This window comes from Loxodonta africana, chromosome 6 (genome assembly GCF_030014295.1).
Source record: "Loxodonta africana isolate mLoxAfr1 chromosome 6, mLoxAfr1.hap2, whole genome shotgun sequence".
Lineage (NCBI taxonomy): Eukaryota > Metazoa > Chordata > Mammalia > Proboscidea > Elephantidae > Loxodonta > Loxodonta africana.
In genome coordinates, this window is record NC_087347.1 from 71706409 (window position 1) to 71731691 (window position 25283).

General features: G+C 36.2%; 1 protein-coding gene across 3 annotated transcripts in view; it reads left to right on the forward strand.

The window, feature by feature from the left end:
• Positions 1–25283, forward strand: part of ATF2 (activating transcription factor 2) — an 86017-nt gene that overhangs the window by 45635 nt on the left and 15099 nt on the right. The window contains exons 10-13 of one of the 3 annotated variants that reach the window (XR_010322289.1): positions 1930–2016; positions 17902–18051; positions 23640–23846; positions 24274–24347. Coding sequence is in view for 2 of the 3 variants with exons in the window: in XM_023542826.2 (XP_023398594.1) it covers positions 1930–2016; positions 17902–18051; positions 23640–23846; positions 24274–24276 (447 nt within the window). In the remaining variant the exon portion in view is untranslated. Of the gene's footprint in view, positions 1–1929; positions 2017–17901; positions 18052–23639; positions 23847–24273; positions 25156–25283 lie in introns of those variants that run through there. The other 2 variants (XM_023542826.2, XM_003406211.4) reach the window with 2 other exon arrangements.

Here is a 25283-nt window from a genome sequence, read left to right on the forward strand (position 1 = left end):
TGTTAATTAATCAGAACATGTATTTGGGGCTGCTTGATTTGCTTATGAAATTGAATTTAATAAAGTGGCTATTAGTGGTGAGTAGTATTTTTTTTTTTAGTATAGTATTCAGTCACTGATGTATATGGTGATAGCATATACCATTTAAGACAAGTATAATCAGATAGGAAACATTTTTCAGTCCTCTAAGAATCTTAATTGTTTTCTTTGTATTTTTAATACTAAGGACTTTATTCCTATTTAACCCATTTTAATTTGACTAGATTTGTAGTTTTCAAGTGTTAACACAGATTTCTAATTAAAAACAAAAAGATGTTTAAACTAGAACGCTTGTCAAGGAACTCCATGTTCTCTCAGTTACTGTACACATTGTTTCTAAAAACACACTTTGAACTTTTATGGTCAAATCCAGGATACAGAATTCCAGCAATAGCCCGAACATGTTAAAATCTAAACAGTCCTAAAATATTAGACAGTATCCCACTTTCCCAATGAGAAGATCCAGATGGTAAGTTTTTGAGGGACATGTGAAACATAATTAAATTTTTGAAAGACATACAAAATAATTAAACATCTGCTTAAAATATCACTAGTGAACATTTGAAAGCATATTCTTCACAATAATGTAATTTAGAAATAGTGAGTTTTTTTCCTACTCTCACATTTGATAAAACAGTTTTGTTCAGACTTTTCAAATGTGTCTTCAACATCGAGGTTGTCACCATTAGAGCCACTTTATGAGACACACAGTACTGCTTTCCAGGGTTTGTTTTCCTTTCTATCTAAATTATTTAAGATACAACACTTTCTGTTTTGTTGTGTTTTTAAGATACAACACTTTTTGATTCTATTATTCTCTTCCTGGATATCTAACCCCAAGCCCTAGATACTCATTCATGTAATAATGGGATCACTTCTTCTTTTACTTTGTAGGTAGATGTTGGTAATAAGTACAGTATAACCATTTATTGTTTAGCTTTTTAAAAAAAAAATTTTTTTAAGCTTTATTTATAATAACGTTCAACACTTTGAGTTTAGATTATGCTCTCAGGAATGTTAGTAAAATTCATGTTAAATTTTTACTTCTTTTTTATTAACTAATTCTTCCAAATGACCTAAGTACCTAAAATTAGCATTAAGGTAATTCAAGATAATGTGTCTCCTTCAAGCAGAACTCTGTTGTTCAAAATGCATTGTTTGAGAGACTGTATGGACTTAAATATAAGATCGTTACTTCCTCTTTTCTGAGAATACTTTTTCACGGGGGAAATATTTTTACCTTGAATTTGAGATTATATGGGCATCCTATTAAATGTAGCTGTGATTGGCAACTTGAAGTAAAAGAAGAGAGATAAGTACTTTAATTATAATCATTAATCACTCAGCATTGATGTTAGGTTTTTAACAAAAAGGCTAAAACCAAAATGGAAGAATCTGTTCCAGATTGTTACTATTAGAGAAATTATTAGAGGTTATCAGCACCTTTCTTGGCATTATGTAGTATATTAGCACATCAAAGAACTTATATATTTTAGAAATTTTAATAGCAAATTTTATTGTTTGAAATTATCTTTTTATGCCTAGTTGTCGCAAGCTTTGACATTCCTTCATTTCAAATTCTGGAACATATTTGAGAAATTTTGCATCAATCATTTTGAATATTATGAGTTTCTGTAAGAAGAAACCATTAAGAAACTGAAAGTTAAAGGTTAGGGAAACAGGTGTGTCAGAAAAATCCACAACTTTTGAGGAAAAAAATCAGGATATAAGATGAATAAGGATTCTGTGTAGAGATGTAATGAGACAGAGTTACAATTTTCTGATTCTGAAGTCTCTAGTAGATTATTGTAATAGCCACTGTACAAATAAAATACGATTTTCATTTTGAATATAATCTCTAGCAATCATTTTTCAATGTATTTTGCACAGCTTGTTCGACCAGTCACCATGGTGCCTAGTGTTCCAGGAATCCCAGGTCCTTCTTCCCCACAACCAGTTCAGTCAGAAGCAAAAATGGTAAGCAAGATTTTGCTTGTTTTTAACTTCCTTGAACCTGTTCTGAATTAGTGTTTTCCATTAAAACTTGCTTGAAATGCTCAATATAGATCAATTTTATGAAATTATGAACTGCATTACATTTTCAAAGAACCAGAAAATTCAGAAAAGGAAAGTTTTCATTACTATAGTGACTTTGGTAGAGGTACTTTAAAGTAAATCGGTGGATTGGGAGTAAAATTCTGGTTCTTGTCACTAGTGGTTTGTGTTTTGGCTGACTTTTTAACAAACTCTTTCTCCTCCTGGTGGAAGATAGGAGTATTACAACTAAACTAGACAATTCTGTAGTAATGTCAGTAAATGTTGCATAAGATACATGAAGGAAGACCCATGTTTTTGTGTTGTGCTTCAGACACTTGAGAAATTACTATTCTTTAAAGGGATGAGCTATAGATTACCAGTCAGGAGATACATATTTTAATTTTAATCTTAGCTATGTCATTCACTACCCTTAATCAAACCACTTTAACTTTTCTGAGACTCAGTTTCCTCATCTGTAAAAAAAAAAAAAAAAAAAGGGGGTCTATTAAGCTTTGATTTCTGCATTCTCTCCTAGGTCCAAATCCTATAAACTTTCTGATTTTTTTGTTGAAAACCTGAAGCTTTTTTTTTTTTATAATTGTGCTTTAAGTGAAAGTTTACAAATCAAGTCAGTCTTCTCATACAAAAATTTATATACACCTTGCTATACATTCCAGTTGCTCTCCTCCTAATGAGACAGCACACTCCTTCTCTCCACCCTCTGTTTTCATGTCCATTCGGCCAGCTTCTGACCCCCTCTGCCCTCTCATCTCCCCTCCAGACAGGAGCTGCCCACATAATCTCATGTGTCTCCTTGATCCAAGAAGCTCACTCCTCACCAGTATCATTTTCTCTCCCACAGTCCAGTCCAATCCCTGTCTAAAGAGTTGGCTTTGGGAATGGTTCCTGTCTTGGGCTAACAGAAGGTCTGGGGACCATGACCTCCAGGATCCTTCTAGTCTCAGCCAGGCTGTTAATTCTGGTCTTTTTATGAGACTTTGAGATCTGCATCCCACTGCTCTCCTGCTCCCTCAGGGGTTCCCTGTTGTGTTCCCTGTTAGGGCAGTCATCGGTTGTAGCTGGGCACCATCTAGCTCTTCTGGTCTCAGGCTGATGTAGTCTCTGGTTTATGTGGCCCTTTCTGTCTCTGGCTCATAATTATCTTGTATCCTTGGTGTTCTTCATTCTCCTTTGCTCCAGGTGGGTTGAGGCCAATCCATGCATCTTAGATGGCCACTTGCTAGAGTTTAAGACCCCAGAAGCCACTCTCCAAAGTAGGATGTAGAATGTTTTCTTCATAGATTTTATGATGCCAATTGACCTAGATGTCCCCTGAACCAGTGGTCCCCAAGCCCCTGCCCCTGCTACGCTGGCCTTTGAAGCGTTTAAAAACCTGAAGCTTTTTTAAAAATCATTGTAATTCTCACTTCTACTTTTTACTGTACTTTGAGGCTAATCCTTCTTACTGTTAATTAATTAATGTGTCCATAGGAAATCAATAGGTAATTAGTTATTAAACAAACAAAAAAAGCAGTTGCTGTTGGGTGGGTTCCCACTCATGCTGACCTGTGTGTTTCACAGTAGTGCTGTGCTATGTAGTGTTTTCCATGGCTGTGATCTATTAGAAGCGGATCACATTTTGGTTAGTAGCTGAGTGCTTAACCATTTGTGCCACCCAGGGACTCCAAATAGTTGTTCAACAGCTATTATTAGCTTCAGTTCTCTGCTAGGCATTGTATTAACAATATAAATTCATAGATGTAAAAACTATTATATATTGCAAAGTGTTGAATTTTTTTACTGCTATTATCCAGTAGTGTGAATGATCAATCTGAATTTATACATGATAACCTTTGTAACAATAAAACTTAACATTTAAATAAAAAGCAGTTGTCTGAGGAAACATAAAAATTAGCTGGTTATGGATTGTGGCAAGAGAAGAACCTGAAAATGCAAGGGGGAAATTTTTCACATAACAACGTGGTTAGGTCAGAGCTTCGGAAATACTAGGATGAATCTTCTTCACTTAATAGCAAAAGAGCTTCACTGGGTATGTTTTTTGCACTTCCTGTTTTAAATATTTGGGTTTTAAATATGTTTGGTAAAGTAGAAAGTCATCAAAAACGAGAGAAACCCGCAATGAGATGGATTGACAATGAGATGTATTGACACAATAGATGAAAGAATGGGCTCGAACATACCACGAAGATGATGTAGGACCAGGCCAGCTTTCATTCTGTTATACATAAGGTCGCTATTAGTGAGAGCTGACTCAGTGGCAGCTAACTACAACGTTTTAAATACATTGCACTAATGAAAAATTCAGTTTCATTTGCCGTGCAGTGAGAACCGAATAGAGCAGAAAAAGGAGTAAAGGATCATTTTTGTGCACCTGTTAAAAATCCGTTACTGGCGAGTTGATTCTGACTCATAGCAACCCTATAGGACAGAGTAGAACTGCCCCATTGGGTTTCCAAGGAGTGGCTGATGAATTTGAACTGTTGACCTTTTGGCTAGCAGCTGAGCTCTTAACCACTACACCACCAGGTCTCCTTTTTGTGCACTGGATCTCAAAATATTTTTACATATTCATTGGACTTCTTTCCTACTAATTAATTCAAAAAGACTGAACAGATTTAAAGAATACTTTTTTTTTTAGGCTACAGGAGTAGTCCATATTTCTAGAAACTATTGAGCTAACATTTCTCAGAACAACTTTTTCTTTTAAATCACTAGGAAATTAAATTAGCAAGAATACAAGCATTTGTATGTTTGCGTATTAAACAATATCAAAGCTATAGCCTTCACAAATTTATCTCTGAAAAACAATCTTTGAAGACCAAAAAATAGCATGGGAAGTCACAGATTGCCCCACTTAAATTTAACAATCCAGATAAATTTCTTATTAGAACTTTGCTCCTGTAAAATAACCATATTTAGGTGATTGCCTGTTCTAACTGGGATAGTAAATAAGGTTGTCCTTTTGGAGTGAATTTAAAAAGACTCTGCAGTTGACCTTTTTTTTAAATCAAAAACTTCAAATACATGCAACATAGAATGGTGTAATGAACCCCCATGTACCTGTTACCCACCTTCAGTTATTAGCAATATACTGCCATTCTTGTTTTATCTATACCTCAGGCCATTCCCTCCCTCCCCCCCACTCAATTATTTTAATAGATCTTTCTTTTTGTAAAATTTACATACATCAAAATGAAGCAGTTTTAACTATTCAGTTTTGATAAATAAGTACACTTATGTAACCCACACTCCTGCTATGATAGAGAACGGTATCACCTCCCTAGAAGGTTTCCTCGTGTCCCTTCCTGCTCAGCTCCCTTCCCCAAACTATTCTGATATTTGTTATCGTCTCTCCAGAACTTTATATAAATGGAATTAAGTTAGTATATACTGTTTTGTGTCTAGCTTAGCACGTCTGAGATTTATTCATGCTGTTGTGAGTGTATCATAGTTTCTCTTTATTGCTCAGTGTTTCTTTTTATTGTATGAATATACTACAATTTTTTTAATCTAGTCTCCTGTCGACGGACACTTGATTTTTTTCTAGTGATAAGCTATTGTGAATAAATCTGCTACACAAATTCTTGTGTAACTGTTTTTGTGAATGTATATTTTTCATTTTCCTGGGTAAATATCTAAGAGTAGAATTGCTGAGTTAAAAGGTAGGTGTATATTTAACTTTATAAGAATGCTATACCTTTTCCCAGAGGTTTATATTCCCAGTAGCAGGAATTCCAGTTTTGCGTTCTTGTCAATGTTTGATTTTGTTAGTCTTATTAATGGATCTGTGGTGGCACAGTGGTTAAGAGCTCACCTGCTAGCTAACCAAAAGATCGGCAGTTCACACCCACCAGCCACTCGGTGGAAACCCTGTGGGGAAGTTCTGTCCTATAGGGTCACTACAGTCAGAATTGACTCAACAGCAGTGAGTTTGGTTTTTGGTTAGGTCTTTTTAATTGTAGACATTCTAGGGGTGTATAGCAGCATCTCATGATTTTAATTTGCATTTCGTATTAGATCTGTATATCTTCCTTTGTGAAGTCTTTTTCCCCATTTTTTAAATTGGGTTGGTTGTCTTTTATTATTTTTTATAGAAATTCTTTGTATATACTGTCAGTTTGTCATACTGTGAGGGCTTGTGTGTTGCTGCAATGCTGGAAGCTATGCCACCAGTATTCAAATACCAGCAGGGTCACTGTCTTAGTGATCTAGTGCCAGTATAACAGAAATACCACAAGTGGATGGCTTTAACAAAGAGAAATTTATTCTCTCGCTGTCCAGTAGACTACAAGTCCAAATTAAAGATGTCAGCTCCAGGGGAAGGCTTTCTCTCTTTGTTGGCTCTGGGGGAAGGCCCTTGTCATCAGTCTTGCCCTGGTCTGGGAGCATCTCAGCACAGGAACCTTAGGTCCAAAGGATGTACTCTGCTCCCAGCACTGCTTTCTTGGTGGTATGAGGTCCCCATGTCCCCCTGCTTGCTTCTCTCTTTTATATCTCAAAAGAGATTGGCTTCAGACACTATCTAATCTTGTAGACCTCATTGGTATAACTGAATATAACTGCCACTTTTTAATCCATCTTATAGGGATAGGATTTACAGTACATAGGAAAATGACATCAGAAGATAAAAATGGTAGACAACCATACAAGGGAATCATGCCCTAGCCAAGTTGACAGATATTTTTGGCGGACACAATTCAGTCCATGAGAGTCACCCATGGCGAACAGGATTTCAGCTGAGCTTCCAGGCTAAGACAGACTAGGAAGAAGGACCTGGCGGTTTACTTCTGAAAAAAATTAGCCGGTGAAAACCTTTTGAATAGCAGTGGAACACTGTCTGATATAGTGCCGGCAGATGAACCCCTCAGGTTGAAAGGCACTCGGAATACGACTAGAGAAGAGCTGCCTCCTCCAAGTAGAGTTGATCTTAACGTGGATGTAGCCAAGTTTTCGAGACCTTCATTTCCTGATGTGGCACGACTCAGTATAAGAAGAAACAGCTGCAAACATCTATTAATCATGGGAATGTGGAATCTAGGAAAATTGGAAATCATCAAAAATGAAATGGAACGCATGAACATCGATATCCTAGGCATTAGTGAGCTGAAATGTACTGGTATTGGTCATTTTGAATCAGACAGTCACGTGGTCTACTACGCCAGGAATGATAAAGAGGAATGACATTTCATTCATCATCAAAAAGAACATTTCAAGATCTATCCTGAAGTTACAATGTTGTCAGTGATAGGATAAGATCCATACACCTACAAGGAAGACCAGTTAATAGGACTATTATTCAAATTTACATACCAACTACTAAGGCCAAAGGTGAAGAAATTGAAGATTTTCACCAGCTTCTGCAGTCTGAAATTGATCCAGCATGCAGTCAGGATGCTTTGATAATTACTGGTGATTGGAATACGAAAGTTGGAAATAAAGAAGGATCAGTAGTTTGAAAAGTAAGCCTTGGGGATGGAAATGATGCCGGAGATTGCATGATAGGATTTTTCAAGACCAACGACTTCTTCATTGCAAATCCCTTTTTTCAACAACATAAATGGCAACTCTACACATGGACCTTGCCAAATGGAATGCACAGGAATCAAATCAACTACATCTGTGGAAAGAGACTATGGAAAAGCTCAATATTATCAGTCAGAACAAGGCCAGGGGCCAACTGTGGAACAGACCATCAAGTGCTCATATGCAAGTTCAAATGGAAGCTGAAGAAAATTAGAACAAGTCCACAAAAGCCAAAGTACAACCTTGAGTATATCCTACCTATATTTAGAGACCGTCTCAAGAACAGATTTGACGCATTGAACCCGAATGACCGAAGACCAGACGAGTTGTGGAATGACATCAAGGACATCATACATGAAGAAAGCAAGAGGTTGTTAAAAAGACAGGAAAGAAATAAAAGACCACAATGGTTATCAAAAGAAACTCTGAAACTTGCTCTGGAACACTGAGCAGCTAAAGCAAACAGAAGAAATGTTGAAGTAGAAGAGCTGAACAGAAGATTTTGAAGAGCAGCTCGAGAAGACAAAGTATTATAATGACATGTAAAAGACCTGGAGTTACAAAACCAAAAGGGAAGAACATGCTTGGCATTTCTCAAGCTAAAAGAACTGAAGAAAAAATTCAAGCCTCAAATTGCAATAGTGAAAGGTACTAAGGGAAAAACACCTAACAGCGCAGGAAGCACCAGAAGAATACGGAAGGAATGCACATAGTCACTGTACCAGAAAGAATTGGTCAACGTTCAGCCATTTCAGGAGGTAGCATATGATTAAGAACGGCTGATACTAAAGGAAGAAGTCCAAGCTGCACTGCAGACATTGGGGAAAAGCAAGCCTCCAGGAATTGACAGGATACTAGTTGAGATGTTTCAAGAAACAGATGCAGCACTGGAAGTGCCCACTCAGCTATGCCAAGAAATTTGAAAGACGGCTACCTGGCCAACTGACTGGAAGAGATCCGTATTTATGCCTATTCCGAAGAAAGGCGATCCAACCAAATGTGGAAATTATCAAGTAATATCATTAATATATCATGCAAGTAAAATTTTACTGAAAATTGTTCAAAAGCGGTTGCAGCAGTACCTCGACAGGGAACTGCCAGAAATTCAGGCCAGATTCAGAAGAGGACGTGAAACGAGGGATATCATTGCTGATGTCAGATGAATATTGGTTAAAAGCAGAGAATACCAGAAAGATGTTTACCTATGTTTTATTGACTATGCAAAGGCATTTGACTGTGTGGATCATAACAAATCTTTATGGATAAACGAAGAATGGGAATTCCAGAACGCTCATTGTGCTCATGCAGAGCCTGTATATAGACCAAGAGGCAGTCATTTGAACAGAACAAGGGAATAGTGTGTGGTTAAAATCAGGAAAGGTGTGTGTCAGGGTTGTATCCTTTGACCATACTTATTTGTTCTGTATGCCGAGCAGATAATCAGAGAAGCTGGACTATATGAAAAACCAAGGCAGCATTAGGATTGGAGGAAGACTCCGTAACAACCTTCTTTATGCAGAAGACACAACCTTGCTGGCTGGAAGTGAGGAGGACTTGAAGCACTTACTGATAAAGATCAGTATGGATTACACCTTAACATAAAGAAAACAAAAATCCTGGACCTGTAAGTAACATCATGATAAATGGAAAAAATATTGAAGTTGTCAAGGATTTCATTTTATGTGGATCCAAAATCAACACCCAAGGAAGTAGCAGTCAGGAAATCAAATGACGCACTGCATTGGGCAAATCGGCTACAAAAGACCTCTTAAAAAGCAAAGATGTTACCTTCATGTCTAAGGTACACCTGACCTACGCCATGGTGCTTTCAGTCGCCTCATATGTGTGCGAAGGCTGGACAGTAAGGATGACCGAAGAATTGATGACTTTGAATTATGGTGTTGGCGAAGAATGTTGAATATACCATGGGACTGCCAGAAGAATGTACAAATCTGTCTTTGAAGAAGTACAGCCAGAATGCTCCTTAGAAGTGAGAAGGTGAAACTTTGTCTCACATACTTTAGTCATGTTATTAGAAGGAGTCAGTCCCTGAGAATCATGCTTGGTAGAGGGTCATTGAAAAAGAGGAAGACCTTGATTGACACAGCGACTGCAGCAGTAGGCTCGGGCATAACAGTGATCATGAGAATGGCCTAGGATCAGGCAGCGTTTTGTTTTGTTTTGTTTTATGTAGGGTAGCCATGTGCCGTAACCGACTCAACAGCAGCAGGTTTGGCCTTTTTTTGGCTTTGTATTTTCATTATCATTTATTTTCCAAGGTCCCTTGGTATTTCTTCTTTGCACTATGGGTTATTTAGAAGTGTATTGTATAATTTTCAAATATTTGGGGGGCTCGCCTATTTTTTGCTCACTGATTTCTAAATAACGTGCATTGTGGTTTGGGAACATACTCCCTGTAGTATGTTTGATTGTCCTATGTTTCCATTTTCTAATAGATCATAACTATTTGGCTTCATGTGTGCTAACAATAGATATGTATTGTCATGCTATTCTAGTAGTATGAACTGATAAATAAAATATCAATTGCCATTACTGTTAAGGGAATGAAATATTCTGATTATTTGGAGCTTTCTGTTACGTAGAAATTGTTTCTTCAGTATTGTTTTTACATTTTTATCAAATATAATTGGTTTTTTTTGCCTGCCTTAGTGTCATATTCTGAACACTAGTATCTGTTTGATTCAGAAATCTTCATTGTTTTCATCAACATAAATATGTCTGTATTGTTACATGTATAAAATGAATGTTCTAACCTTAAGGCATAGTTTGGTTTTTGTGGTTTGTATTTTTACTTCAGCCTCATTTAACAGTTTGTTTCTATGGGCTATAATTTATTTAACAAGTAAATAAGCACTAAGAAATTCAGCAGGCCTGACCTGAAATTTTCATATTTTTCTTGCAAGTGTTCCTGGTGACCATCAGCAGAGTAGAAAGAGCCTTACCTTTTAAAAAGGCCATTACTAATTTTTTTCGAAGTTTTCAGCGATAAGAATTATATCAGTGAGGTGTTTTGTTTTTTGATACCCTTGATGGTGACTTGTGTATAAAAACAATTACTCAGGGGCTGCTTTTTAAAAATTACATTAGACTTATTAAAGTTACAAACTCAGAAACTTAGTTCTTCCCTTAGTTCTTGAGATCAATGTAAAAATTCAGTTATAATCACGTTTAAAAGTCTTAAAATATAATCTTAAATATATTACTAAACTCCATTAATAAGTTAATATATCCTTTTTCTCTAAAAGTACCTCAATTGTGTAACAAACTTTCCCAAATACTTTAATAACTCTTAAATTTGTAGTTAGAGTGAGACTTCATTTTCTTAAATGTTCTAATATTATTTAGAAGCTTAGTAAAATTATCTTCCTGCTTCCAACTAAAATCACAGGACAATCAGTTTCTGATTTAAACATTTAAAGCAAAAACGTAAGGATGATCTGTAACTCTGTGCAAGTTATCATGGGTATTCTTAGCACCTAAAATACCAAACAGATACATATTATTTCCAAACTTGAATTAAGCTTCTAGAGGCTGTAAAAAGACAACTAAACAAACAGTTGTGTCATTAAGCAAAGAAAGGTGGGTTCCAGTGTGAGGAGTTTTCTTAACAACCAGAAAAATGATCACAGGGCTTTATTCTTTACTCCGTCAATGACAAATAATTTTTCTGGCTCTTCACTGAAGCCTTCAGCTGCCCCGCTGAACCTCGTAACTTCTTTCACTGATTCAGTTGCGTTTTTGTTTCTTTTTGTTTTCAACTCTTCGGATATATTTGAGCATCGTCCTCTTGAGTTCTGCATCTTTTTCAAGGATTTGTTTGACCTTTGTGATCACAATTTGTTAATAACATGCTAAATAGTGTACCATTGGTGATTCTTCTGAAATGACCTGTGGTTAAAAAATAACGTAAGAAAAATAGCATCATTGGAACCAGTAAGAATGGGTAGCACACTACAGCTGAAGAGAAACTTACTTTGTATCCTAAAATAGCCAAGGATGCATTTGTGATGTCCCGATTTTCAGATGCCCAGTACTTTTAGGAATATATTATGTGTATAATATGTATAATATATTATGTGTATATTGGATTTATATCTACTATACATACTGAATAAAGTAAGATCTTTCCCTTCTGCTAAAGAAATCTCTTTCAGAGCAAGCTTTTTTTTTTTTTTTAAAGAACTTTAAGTCTTTAGAAACATAAGAATGTAGTAAAGAAATGGAGGAAAGAGTCCATAAATACAATATTGTCCAGTGTTTTCTAATACTACAGAAAAATTCGCAGGACCTGCTATTTTCTGTAAAATAGCACTGGATCTCACCAATTTCTCTTTTTTTAGGCTTAGAGGTGTTGTTTATCATGAAGCACATAAACAACCATAGATATTTACCATATCTATTATTCCATTAAGAGTTTTCATAAAACAGTAAGCTTTTTAATAAGAAAATGTTAATCACCTAGTATTCTTTAAGAAGATTTGATATTTAAGCAATATCCTCCAGAATCATTCCTTTAAGACTTCTGCGACAAACTGAGAAATATATTTGTACACAGTGTGTAGCCAGTAGGTTTCCTGCAGGGGGTTTCCACTGAGAGCTGACAGAGGGCATCCTGGCAAATGTTCAGAAACCTGCGTTAACTTGGTTGGGCCCTGCGTGGAACCCCAGGTTCAGCAGAATTCTTCTGACCTGCCTCTGCCTGCCAGGCTAATCAGCAAACACCTAATGAGCCCACTCCAAAGAAACAGACCCTCTCCCAACCTACTTCATTTTCATATGTTCTCTGGGGTGGGGAGATAAGACTTCATGAGGACTGATGATGCTGCAAAGACTACAATAATGATAATTAACTTGCTGAATTTAGAAGATTATGCTGTTAATTAGTTGCAAAATAAAGATAAGTAATAGAGCAGCAGATGGTAGGATAACACCCAGGAGAAGGAGGGTTATTACTCTGATGAGCTTTTGTGGCACATATGAAATATGGATCTGACTTTTTCATAAATTGTTTCTGGAGAACATTATCTTTTTTCTTTGAACTATGATGGAGTAGTTTGTTCCTACTAAGTTATGACAGATGTGATAAAATTTGTTTTCAAGGGTTTAATATTACAGCATTGTACGACTTGGATAGCAAATTATTTTAACAGATTAACTCTTAAAATAAAGGTGTCAGGTTGGTCAACAAAACAAATTATTCATCCTTGAATTAATTGGCATAGTCTGTATCTCAGAAATGAAGTTTTTCAGTATAGTAGTACAACTATTGCTTAACATTAACACTTAACATTAAAACACTAGCCTGCTTCTTAGAAATATAGTAATAAAATCATTTTAGTTTTCTTTGAAAGAATGTAACCTTTAATTTAAAATGAAAATATGCCTAAGTTTTATTGTACATGTTGGAGAATACAGACCTTATATTCTTATTTAATTTCTTATTTAATATTCTTTTTAGTTTCTCTGAGTGGTCAATCTTACATTAAATTTCTCCGTCAAGAGGAATTTTTATCTTAGTGATGGACCGACCAATGTCCGATTTGCCAATTACTAATATACTTAGAATACTTAATACTTGACAAAAGCTCTTGTTTGACAAAACTTTTGTTTAAAATATGTTCAGTGAACTGGGAGTCAACAGAATTTCTGGTCCTATCTCTGTTTCTAACTTACTCTGTTATTCTGGGAAGAAACTTCAGTCTCTAAGCCTTAGTTTTTCATTTGTAGGATGATGATTAGATTATTACTATCTCTGTTACCACCAAAATTATGTCATAAAATAAATGCCTGTTATATTTTATGTTTGTTTTCATTCATTTTTTTAAAATCAAAGTGTTTGGCCTTCTTTAAAATGTCCCTAAGAAACATATATGGTTGGATTGTAGGTAGCCTTATATAATTTGTAAAATTTTTATGAATAATACTTAGTGACTGCTTTTTCACCTAGTTTATTCTAAATTTTTTAGCATATAAGTATTTTTGTTTTTAAGAAATTAATCACAATTAAAAAAAAAAAGGTAGTGTTAATTAACCCTTAAAGTCCTTTTCTTACATACTATACCCAGTGGCACACTTTCTAAGTCAGACCCATTGTAATCAATGTAACAGCATGTAGCAAACATTAAATCTTCCTCACTGGATGGTACTGTATACCCTAGGGCAGTTAAGAAAGGATAATGAATGAATACTGATGCTGCTTTTAAGTGCTCTATAAGGTAGTAACTTGCCCTACTAAAGATTATTCAGGAGAATGGTGTTTATGTACTTCAGACTCCCCTATGTGCAGTTACTGTATTTCATTAATTCTACGAGTTCTTCACTATAAAACTTTAAATGCTCTTCAATTCTGTGGTGTTTTCTACCTAAGGATTTCAAAATGTTTTGCCAACACATAATTTACCAAGCTTCAATTCACATCTTGACCTCTAGTTATATTTATGCTTGCTTTATATTCACAAATGAAAGCCCCAACCTATCATTATTTTTTAATGTGTTTTGATGTCTAACATTCTGTTTTTATAAGTTGTAAATATGAAGAGTGACCACCTCCCTAGATTCTCCTCCTTTGTTTTGGTTATATGACCCACACTTTCTAACCCCCATCTTTCTACTTTTAACTCGTCTTGATCATTTATCCTAAGTATTCCTGACTCTAGCCAATTACTGCTTTGGGCACACATCTGATTTCAGTTTGGATCCGTCCAGTTCCAATTATCCCTTCAGTTATGAGTGTCCCAATTTCCTGTGTCTTTGCTGCTGCTGCGGTTATTTCTACTTGTTGAAAAAAGAAAGGAACCAGGAATCTCAAACCTGGGTTCTGAAAGAGGCAGTGTATTATGTGGTCTCGAGAACATATTTTACATATGTCTGGGGCTGTACATGCTTAAGATGACCTCTAAATACATTTTGAAAACAAAAAGGTATAGGAAACTTTCTGGATTCTTTGGCTTGTTCCCTCACACCTATGCTAAGAAAAATAGATGACTCAATAACTGGTTTTAAAGAAATAAGGAAGCTGACATTTGAGAAATAATTTTGAGTCAGGTAGTTTTGCCTATTACTATTTCTTAACCATTATCTCAACCCTGTAAGAAAATTATTATTCCCAGTTTTATAGAATAAGGAAACTGAAACTCAAAAGATTAAATGATTTGTTCAGTGTCACACAGATAGTGTGAAGCTGAGTTACATTCTGAGCCTAAATTGTTTTCTAAGCGGTATAAACCAAAACGATAACAACAACAAACCCATTGCCTTTAGTCTGTTTTGACTCATAGTAACCCTATAGGACAGAGTAGAACTGCCTCACAGGGCTTCCAGGAAGGGCTGGCAGATTCAAACCGTCAGCCTTTTGGATAGCAGTGAAACACTTAACCACTGCGCCACCAGGGATCCATAAAGCTGTATAAGACGTCACAATACATAAGTATACTAATCAGTGAAGATACTAGGATTTTACATGTACAGTACTTCTTTAATTCATAAAGAAGTAGTCTATCAGTAATCTATCACAGTACATTAAGTATACTAATCAGTGAATTTTACATGTACGGTGCTTGTTTATTCCATAAAGAGGTAGTCTATCAGAAGAGAGAAGCATGCTGGATCCTGGAGTGAATGGCTTAGCGGTTGCAGCACCAAACTTGACATTCTCAGTCCTTTATCATTATATTTTGAGTTATTTAACCCATCTAGTCTCAGATTATCTTTCTTGATCTTTCTCTGTGGTTTATGATTGATAGGACCAATGATAATATATGTAACGTGGTGCCACAGGAAAATTATGCATTTTAGAATTAAAGTGGTCTGGGATTAAATTCAGGATGTGAACTACCCAAATTGCTGTTGACCCTTTGCAAGTGATCTCTGATTTCTTAATCAGCAAAATGAGAATACTATCTTATTAAAAACATATTGAAAAACTACTGATAACACACAGTCCTTTAGAGGAGTTTGATAGCAAAGGGCATGAGGACCTTTTAGGGAGAGTAATGGAACAGTTCTAAATCTTGATTGTGGGAGTGATTACACAATTGTATGTGCTTATTAAAACTCAAAAAAAACACCCAAACCAAACCCACTAGGGTTCCAAACTCAATAGAACTGTACACCAAAAAGTTCATTTTACTCTGTGTACTGCCATAAAACTTTTTTTTAAAAAACTGCTGATTTCCTTTTTAAAATCATACCCAGAGTCTACAGTGATTACCAGTAGAGAGAAAATGTCCACTGAACACTTGTCCAGGTATAATCAGAGGCCTGGGGAGTAGGGGGCAGGGCTGGGCGGCAGCACAGGTAAGGCTTGTGTCCTGGGCGCAGCTTGGGGTGGGGTGCCGACGAGCAGTTTCTGTTGGCCATCACAGTTTGCATAGTCAGCTGTGAGAGATCATTCAGCGGTTTAACACTAATTGCTCTAGGCACTATTTTCTGTAGTTAGGCCCCTGAGTATAATTACTGCCTCAGTTGAAATCCTGGTGACCTTCTCATATGTGCTCTAGTTTTTAAGGGATCTAGATCACTTACACTAGAAGGTAAGAAGAAATACATAAATGAAAAGAAATTACAAATTTCTAAATACTTATAAAATTTTCTAAATTGCTCTGTTGGCATGAAAGCAATTATACCAGAGTCATTTAGGGGCCCTATTCAAAAACTCTTCTCTCACACCCAGTCATTTCTCTGATACCCAGGGAAGAAGGAGAGGGGAGGCTGCCAAGAATCTGTGTCTTTAACACATATTCAGCCAGCTGTTTTTTTTTTTACTTTTAGAAAGTTTGGGAAACACTGAATAGACCGCAGCACAGTTCTGTATCTATATTCAATAGCCTCCCTCCCCCAAACATACACCTGGATATAGATCTTAGGAAAATGTAATAGACATATCTCTGAATCAAATTTTTGTGATAAAACTTTATTTTGGGCTCAAGGACTGTATTTCATTTATTACAGACAACATCAACAATAGTAGTTCCAAGTCTCTTAGGTCCCAGAGGTCTCTTTTAGCATTAAGATACTGCAGTATGATTTTTTGTGCTACTTACTTCATATTTACAGATCATAACAATAAAACTACTCCAAAGATCACGCGTTTATTTTTACCAAAGAAACCAATTTCTGTCAATTAGTAAATATATTTGAGTCCCTACTGTGTTGTAAATCATTGTACCAGTTGCTAAAAGGGATGCAAAAAAGCATAAGACAATCTCTGCTCTTGGAGTTTACTGTCTGGTTGTGAATATAAGGTATTCACGTATGACAAATTTTTGCTGATCGAATAATAAGCTGCAATCAAATTGTGTGTTTTTATAAAGAGGTAACCTGAAATAGTTAGGACTTCATTCTAATACTAGATCTGTTATGCTCTGAAAGTAAAAACCAAACCAAAACCTGTGGCCATGAAGTTGATTTCTACTCATGGCAACCCTATAGGACAGAGTAGAACTGCTCCATAGGGTTTCCAAGGAGCAGCTGGTGGATTTGAACTGCCGAGCTTTTGGTTAGCAGCTGCAGCTCTTAACCACTGCACCACCGGGGCTCCACTCTGAAAGCAGATCAGGTACAATTCAGTTAACTGACAAAATGAACACAACGAAAGGGACAGGCCTGAAACTATATCTGATTACTGCGGGCAGGGAAGACCTAAGGGATGGCAGCCCAGCTGTGGGCTCTAGAAGGTTCAGTCTGACAGGGAGCACAGTGACCTAAAAAATGGTAAAATCAGGCCTTCACCCAGGCAAGCACATGGCATCAAACATACAAAAAAAAAAAAGCCAAGATTAAATGGGACCAAATCTGGCAAAGAAGAGATTTAGGTTGAATGTAGGCAGGGCCTGAGAAGATGAGGTTAACGGAGTATAGGAGTGGACAGGAAGAGAATACGTAGACGTGTACATAATAAGTGACTTGTGTTGCTTGCTTTAGTTGAATGATGCTAGTTATTTTCAGCAAACCATGTTTTGATTTTTCACTGTTTTCCCAAAATTGACTAGGAACAGCAAAGTGTGGAATCCTCTAGTAGTATCAGATAAAGACTCATGGAAGGTTTCCAAAGATCTTGTTGTTTGTCTTACTGATATTTATAGTGATCTTAGGAGTACAATGAAATATGGTAAATCAAATTTGAATTTTAAAGCTGAATGTGTTTATGCATTCCTTAACAACTATCTTTTTTTTGTTAACTAATCAAAGAGTATGTCAAGAGTAATCAGATTGAGGTGAAAAGCAGGGGCCCATTTTTAAAAAATTGTGTTTGTATTTCAGAGATTAAAAGCTGCTTTGACCCAGCAACATCCTCCAGTTACCAATGGAGACACTGTCAAAAGTCACAGTAGTGGATTAGTTAGGACTCAATCAGAGGAATCTCGACCACAATCATTACAGCAGCCAGCCACGTCCACTACAGAAACTCCGGTATGTATACGGGTTTTATCATTCAGTACTGTTGTCATCACCCTTAAAAAAACAAATACAGTGTAACTTAAATGACTACTTTGTGTACTTAAAACCAAAAAACCAAACCCAGTGCTGTCAAGTTGATTCTGACTCAGAGTGACCCTATAGGACAGAGTAGGACTGCCCCATAGAGTTCCTAAAGAGCGCCTGGCGGATTTGAACTGCCAACTCTTTGGTTAGCAGCCGTAGCACTTAACCACTACGCCATCAGGGTTTCCACTTTATATACTTAGAAAAGTTGTATTTCTGGTTATATTTTTATTCCGAAAGTGTATCAAAAGACTTAGGAAAAGGCGGTTTTGGTCATTGTTATTGTTAGTTCCATCAAGTTTGTTCCAAGTCACAGTCACCCCATTTGTGCGTAGTAGAACTGCATCATAGGGTTTTTAATGCCGTGAGCTTCTGGAAGCAGATCACCAGGCATCTCCTCTGAGGTGCCCCTGGGTGGGTGTGAACTACCTGTCTTCTGGCTGGCTCTCAGGGACTCCAATAGTTCGGGGTAAAAGTATCAATACAAAAAAATAAAAATAGCTGAGCAGTTGTTACTTTTAAGGACACCCTATAAATGTTTATGTGGGTATCTCTACATGTTGGTCTGACATGGCACAGTACCCATCAATACTCTTCAAAGAAAACATTTTTTCCAGAACAGTGAAGCTGAATGCTGCTTAAAGAAACTTACTTCATTCTCCATTGCTTTATTGAGGGTCTTTACAGTTTGTTACTTGACTCTTCGGAAAGGTAGATCCATAACCAGGAAAATAATGTTCGAATCTTACATTGAGGATAGCAGGAAGTTTTCTTGTAATGCTGTTTTGATTATTTTCAAATACTATTTATTAACTTGTCATAAGAACCAAACCATAACTCGTATTAACATTAGATATTTTCCTTGCAATGGTAAATATGTTTGATTTGAACTGTGCTCCTATACAAACTGAAAATTTGGGTTATGGAAAATTTTAATAGACTGAAGTCCTGAATATGTTATCAACAGTAGCAGCTTATTTGGTGTTGTTGAGGAATGTGATATTCTTCAGAAATGTAGATAACTAGAGCTTATGTTTCTTTTCAAGTAGCAAAACTAAGATTTTTTTAAAAAATCTTTGCTGTCTTTTTAAGATTATTGTTGATGTGCCTGTTTCCTAAAAATACCTCATTTTCATGGTTATAAAGTATATTTTAGTATTGGGATGCTAAAATATAGCTGTAGCTATTAAGGTATGTAGGACTTTTAACTCCTGTTCTAAATGTCCCAAAGTGGCAGACATTTTTTTTCTTTAGTAATTCTTTTTTCTGCTTTTAATATTTCTCTGCTCACTCATTGTCAAATATTACTCCTTTTTAATTTTATTTTTTTGAAATCTGCTCCCCTGTGTAAACCATACCCTGCTTCTAGGCAATCAGAAGTCTTTTGGAGAAATAAATACAGGTTTATAGATATGTACACACACACACACACATATGTATGTGTATATGTATATATTACATTACTAACATAGTCAAACAATTCTTAAATTAAAACTTGTGAAAGCACCACCAAAGGAACAGATAAGCTTTGTGGCAGCTGTTTATTCTAGAGGCCTATTTTACTTAATCTCTAGTTTGTGACTGCTTATCAGATGATTGATATTTGTATATTTCTGCTACAGTGAAAGGTTCTGTGTTTCCGTTAAGCATTTTGGGACTCTATTTAGACCTTTCATCTTTTCTACTTAAAGAGCATGAGTATTGGTATTAAGAAGCTTTCTAATCAGAGAAATACAGGTAAACAGCAAGTTTTGATTGCAAAAATGATAGAATTTAAGATAATGTGGAATGTATTAGTTGTTGTCATCCGCTAAACACGTTTACCTAGGGGGCCAAGAGAGAAGGAGAGTAAGGGATGTGTGTGGTTGTGTGCATACATGCATGTGCTTTAATGATATAATTCAGGGGATCATAAACTGGTGCATGGTCCACATCCAACCAATAGCTATTTTTTATGATGTGCCAGCTAATAATGGTTTTTGTGTTTTTAAAGGGTTATTTTTTTACAAACGAAAAAAATACGTGGTTGGTAAAGCCTAAAATATTTACTATCAGACCTTTGTAGAAATTTGCCAACACCTTATAATAATTTATTTTTATTAAGTCTTCATTTTATGCTCACTATAAAAAAAAAAAATTTTTTTTTTTATAGTTACCCTGGATCTAATTTTTATTTATGCCTGTTGTATATTTTATTGTGTTCGGTATAAGCTCAATGACGGCAGGACTCTGTCTGTTCTGTTTACTGCTAAGTCCCTAATGTCTGGAATACTTATTATAAATATTTTTTAATGCAATTGATTGAATAAATGAATGAACGGAAGGATGGAGGAAGAGGAGGAGGAGAAGTATATTCCCCTAAGCAGCCTGAAACTCTCATTGTGGCTGTTGTTGTTAGTTGCCCTTAAGTCGATTGCTACTCAGTGGGACCCCATGTGTTACAAAGTAGAACTGCTCTGTAGGGTTTTCTTGGCTGTAGTCTTTACAGAGGATACCCTGGTGGCATAGTGATTGAGAGCTACGGCTGCTAACCAAAAGGTCGGCAGTTCGAATCCACCAGGCGTGCCTTGGAAACCGTATGGGGCACTTCTGTTCTGTCCTGTAGGGTCACTATGAGTCAGAATCGACTCAACTGCAATGGGTTTGGGGTTTGTTTTTGTTTTTTGTTTTTTTTTAATCTTTACAAAAGCAGATCGCCAGGCATTTTCTCTTGGTACCACTGGGTGGATTCAAATCACCAACCTTTAAGTTAGCAGTAGAGCACAAACCATTTGCACACCTAGGGACCTCAGATTCTTGTTAGGCATAAAAATACACAAAGGTAAGTCTGTTACAGTTTCTGTTTAGCAACTCACAGGCTAAAAATTTTGGCAGTCTGTGTCCCAAGATTGGTAGATCAGGTGGTAGGGAGAGAGAAGATCCTGGCAAGCTGTCTCATTTATAGTCTGGAAGCAGAATACTCCCTCAAGGAAGCCCCCTTTTTGCTCTAAAGGCCTTAAACTAACTGGTTTAATGGAAGAAAATCAGCTTTAGTTAAGGCCAGCTGATCTAATCACATGTAAATACTACATAACAACATCTAGACTAATGTTTGACCAAACACCTGCGCACCATGGCTTCATCAAGTTGACACACAAAAAATTAATCATCACAGCAACATTTTAAAATATAATTAATTATAGGTAAAAGATTGTTTTCAGGTTTCTGCTTTGGATCATATGCTTATGGCTACAAAGTGCTTTTTTCCAAGGGACCATTTCCAGTCTCCCATATTCACGTGTTCTGTGGCACAATTTGGGGGCCTGTGAGAGGTTTGGGGTACCTATTGTTGTATTTTTTTGTTGTTGTATAGCTCTGGACACAAGACTATATAACTACTGAATGAAGACCATTTTCTCTGGTTGAATCAATGGCACTGGGTTTGGGTTTTTGGTTTTATTGTTGTATAGCTCTGGACACAAGACTATATGACTAGTAAATGAAGACCATTTTCTCTGGTTGAATTTCAATTAACGGCCAATCAACTGGGGGAACCAATTAAAATGAGTATCTGAGCTCCTATGGGATTCTGTCCGCCATGAAGATGAAAAGTAATAATTATATGAACCTGCCCCTAGAAAAGGACTGAGCTAATTCTCAAGAAGTGAAGAAAAGCTGAGCACACCAGAATACGTCCATACTTTCATTCCTTAATTTTAGAAAAACCAATTCTTAAAGAAAATCTACAGATCTGATATAAAATATTTTATTTTAGAATAGCATAAAAACATGGTGTCCCATACCAAAAAAACCAAACCTACTGCTGCTGAGTCGATTCCGACTCATAGCGACCCTATAGGACAGAGCAGAACTGCCCTGTAGAGTTTCCAAGGAGGGCCTGGTGGATTCAAACTGCTCACCTTTTGGTTAGCAGCTGTAGCTCTTAACCTCTACGCCACCAGGGTTTCCATAGTGTCCCATAGTGAATTTAAATAGAGTTGTTAAAATTTTCATTTTAGTAACTTACAATCAAATGGATCCTGGCTGAAAACAGAATACCTGAAATATGTTTTCTTGTGTTTTATTAACTATGCAAAAGCATTCAACTGTGTGGATCATAGCAAATTATGGATAACATGGCAAAGAATGGGAATTCCACAGCACTTAATTGTGCTCATGAGGAACCTGTACTTGGACCAAGAGGCAGTCGTTTGAACAGAACAAGGGGATACTGCATGGTTTAAAGTCAGGAAAGTGATGCATCAGAGTTGTATCCTTTCACCATACTTACTCAGTCCGTATACTGAGCAAATAATCCGAGAAGGTGGACTATATGAAGAAGAATGGAGCATCAGGATTGGAGGAAGACTCATTAACAACCTGCGATATACTGGTAACACAACCTTGCTTGCTTGAAAGTGAAGAGGACTTGAAGCACTTACTGATGAAGATCAAAGACCACAGCCCTCGGTATGGATTACACCTCAACATACAACAAAAATCCTAACAGCTGGACCAATATGCAACATCATGATAAATGGAGAAAAAAATTGAAATTGTCAAGGATTTCATTTTACTTGGATCTACAGTCAACACCCATGCAAGCAGTAGTCAAGAAATCAAAGGACGCATTCCATTAGGCAAATCTGCTGCAAAAGACCTCTTTAAAGTGTTAAAAAGCAAAGATGTCACTTTATGGACTAACATGCGCCTGACCCAAACCATGGCGTTTTCGGTTACCTCAGATGCATGTGAAAGCAGGACAATGAATAAGGAAGACCGAAGAGTTGATACCTTTGAAGTATGGTGTTGGCGAAAAATACTGAATATACCATGGACTGCTGAAAGAATGAACAAATCTGTCTTGGAAGAAGTACAACCAGAATGTTCCTTAGAAGCAAGGATGGTGAGACTTCATCTTATGTACGTTGGACACATTACCAGGAGGGACCAGTACCTGGAGAAGGACATCATGCTTGGTAGAGGGCCAGCAAAAAAGAGGAAGACCCTCAACAAGATGGATTGACACAGTGGCTATAACAGTGAGCTCGAGCATAATAGAGATTATGAGGATGGCGCAAGACGAGTCATGTTTTGTTCTGTTGCACATAGGGTTGCTATGAGTTGGAACCAACTCGATGGCACCAACAACGTATTCAGTGTTTTAAGAATTACATAATGCCATAAAGTCTGTTAAAAAGCACACTTGAAAATATATAAGATCTGTAAATAATCAGTTGTGTCTTCAATTTCTTCATGCTCTTTCTACCTAGGTGAAAATATTATACATACTACTAATTAAAGAATGTGTTCACTGTAACAGTGCATTAGTGAATATCTTGCATAGCTCATTTATTTCAAGGAAGGAGTTAAAGCAGAGAATGATTGTCATATTGCCCTGAAATACTGATGCATACACAGAGACTTAAGAAGTTAGTAGCTCTCCCCCTCTACTGCTCTCTGCGTTAATTCACTCACTGTGTTAATTCACTCACTCTACACAATTGTAACACGTCCTCATTTTTTGTTTATTGTAGGCTTCTCCAGCTCACACAACTCCACAGACCCAAAACACAAGTGGTCGTCGAAGAAGAGCAGCTAATGAAGATCCTGATGAAAAAAGGAGGAAGTTTCTAGAGAGAAATAGAGCAGCAGCTTCAAGATGCCGACAAAAAAGAAAAGTCTGGGTTCAGTCTTTAGAGAAGAAAGCAGAAGACTTGAGTTCATTAAATGGTCAACTGCAGGTATGGTTGCATATACGTGAATTTTGTTTTATTTATGTATGTTTAATAATTATAGACTTGGCTTTCCCCTATTTTTTCTAGTTAACCATCCAGACATCTTAGGACATAATAATGAGAATTTATGGAATCTATAGTATAGTAAATCATACTTTTATAAACTTATTTGAGTAATGAGATAAAGTGATGTAAAACTGTCAGCACTGATACAATGAGAAAACACGAAAGTACGTCAACTCTCTGGCCTGAAGTTTTATAAAGGTGTGATGTAAAATTCAAACAAGGAATTTAAAAATTTTTAAATATCTTTGGTATTTCACGTTTTCTTTTTTTGCTGTATACCACAACCATAAAGTTATTTCAGTAGCGGTTTTTATTTTCAAGTTCTTTTGTCCTTTTAATTATAAATTTTTGTTTGTTTTATTCAAAGTGAATATAATGTTCATGAAAGGTGCCAGATTGACAGCTTTGGAAACTGAAGGGCTCTGTTTATCCACAGACCAGGTACAATATGGCCAGTGGCAGTATGTATCGTTTCATACTGCCCTGTCGACATGCCTCAAATACTTTTCTTAGCTACCTCATAGGGTACAAGGTTTTAAGGCTCTCTCCTCATCATTCCTTGGCCCCCATGGTAAAATTTCCAGTAATGGCTATCAAGTAGCACCAGGTCTGTCTCCTTCCTTCCGTACTTCCCTTCCTCCCTTTTGTTTTTGTTTTGTTTTACGGTGTCTTATTTTTTAATGTTGAGTCTTTTTCACTAAAATCTTTCTGAACATGAGTAGAAAATTGATTGTCATGTATCAATTCTTATTAATATAGTTCAACCTCATGAATTACCCATTCCCAGTTAAAATGAATCTTTTTTGTATAATCATAATGGATGACAAGGACCCTGTTCTCTTCTTAAATCTATCTTTAATAAAGATGCTACCAGTATAAATATCTGTTTAAATGCTTAGGAAAAGGTTTTAAGCATCAGGCCTAGCGTTTAACCAAAAGTCAAGTTTTTAACTTAAAATTTTTTCATATGTGAGGCAGGCATCTTTAAAACTCTGTTGTGGTTGCATTTTGACATGTTAGCTTTGGAACAGATAGTCTTGCAAGACTTATTTTTAACCATTTAAACCATGAAGAAAAAAATTTAAACACTACATTGTATGTTGTATAGACTTCAAATACATACTCATATACTGCAGTACATTAAGAACTATTAATCATATTATCATTATCTGATAAATGAATTTATATTCAAAAGCTATCTTCATAGTTTTCTAGAAAAAAGTCTTAATTTTTTTCCCTCCAAAATAAAATGAAACAGATTATAGGTACTAATTTATTTATATACTAAAAATAATGGCTATTTTTTATCAGGTTTCTGTGCTTAAATGTCAACTATACAATTATAACAATAATAATTGTTCAGGTTTTCAAATGTTA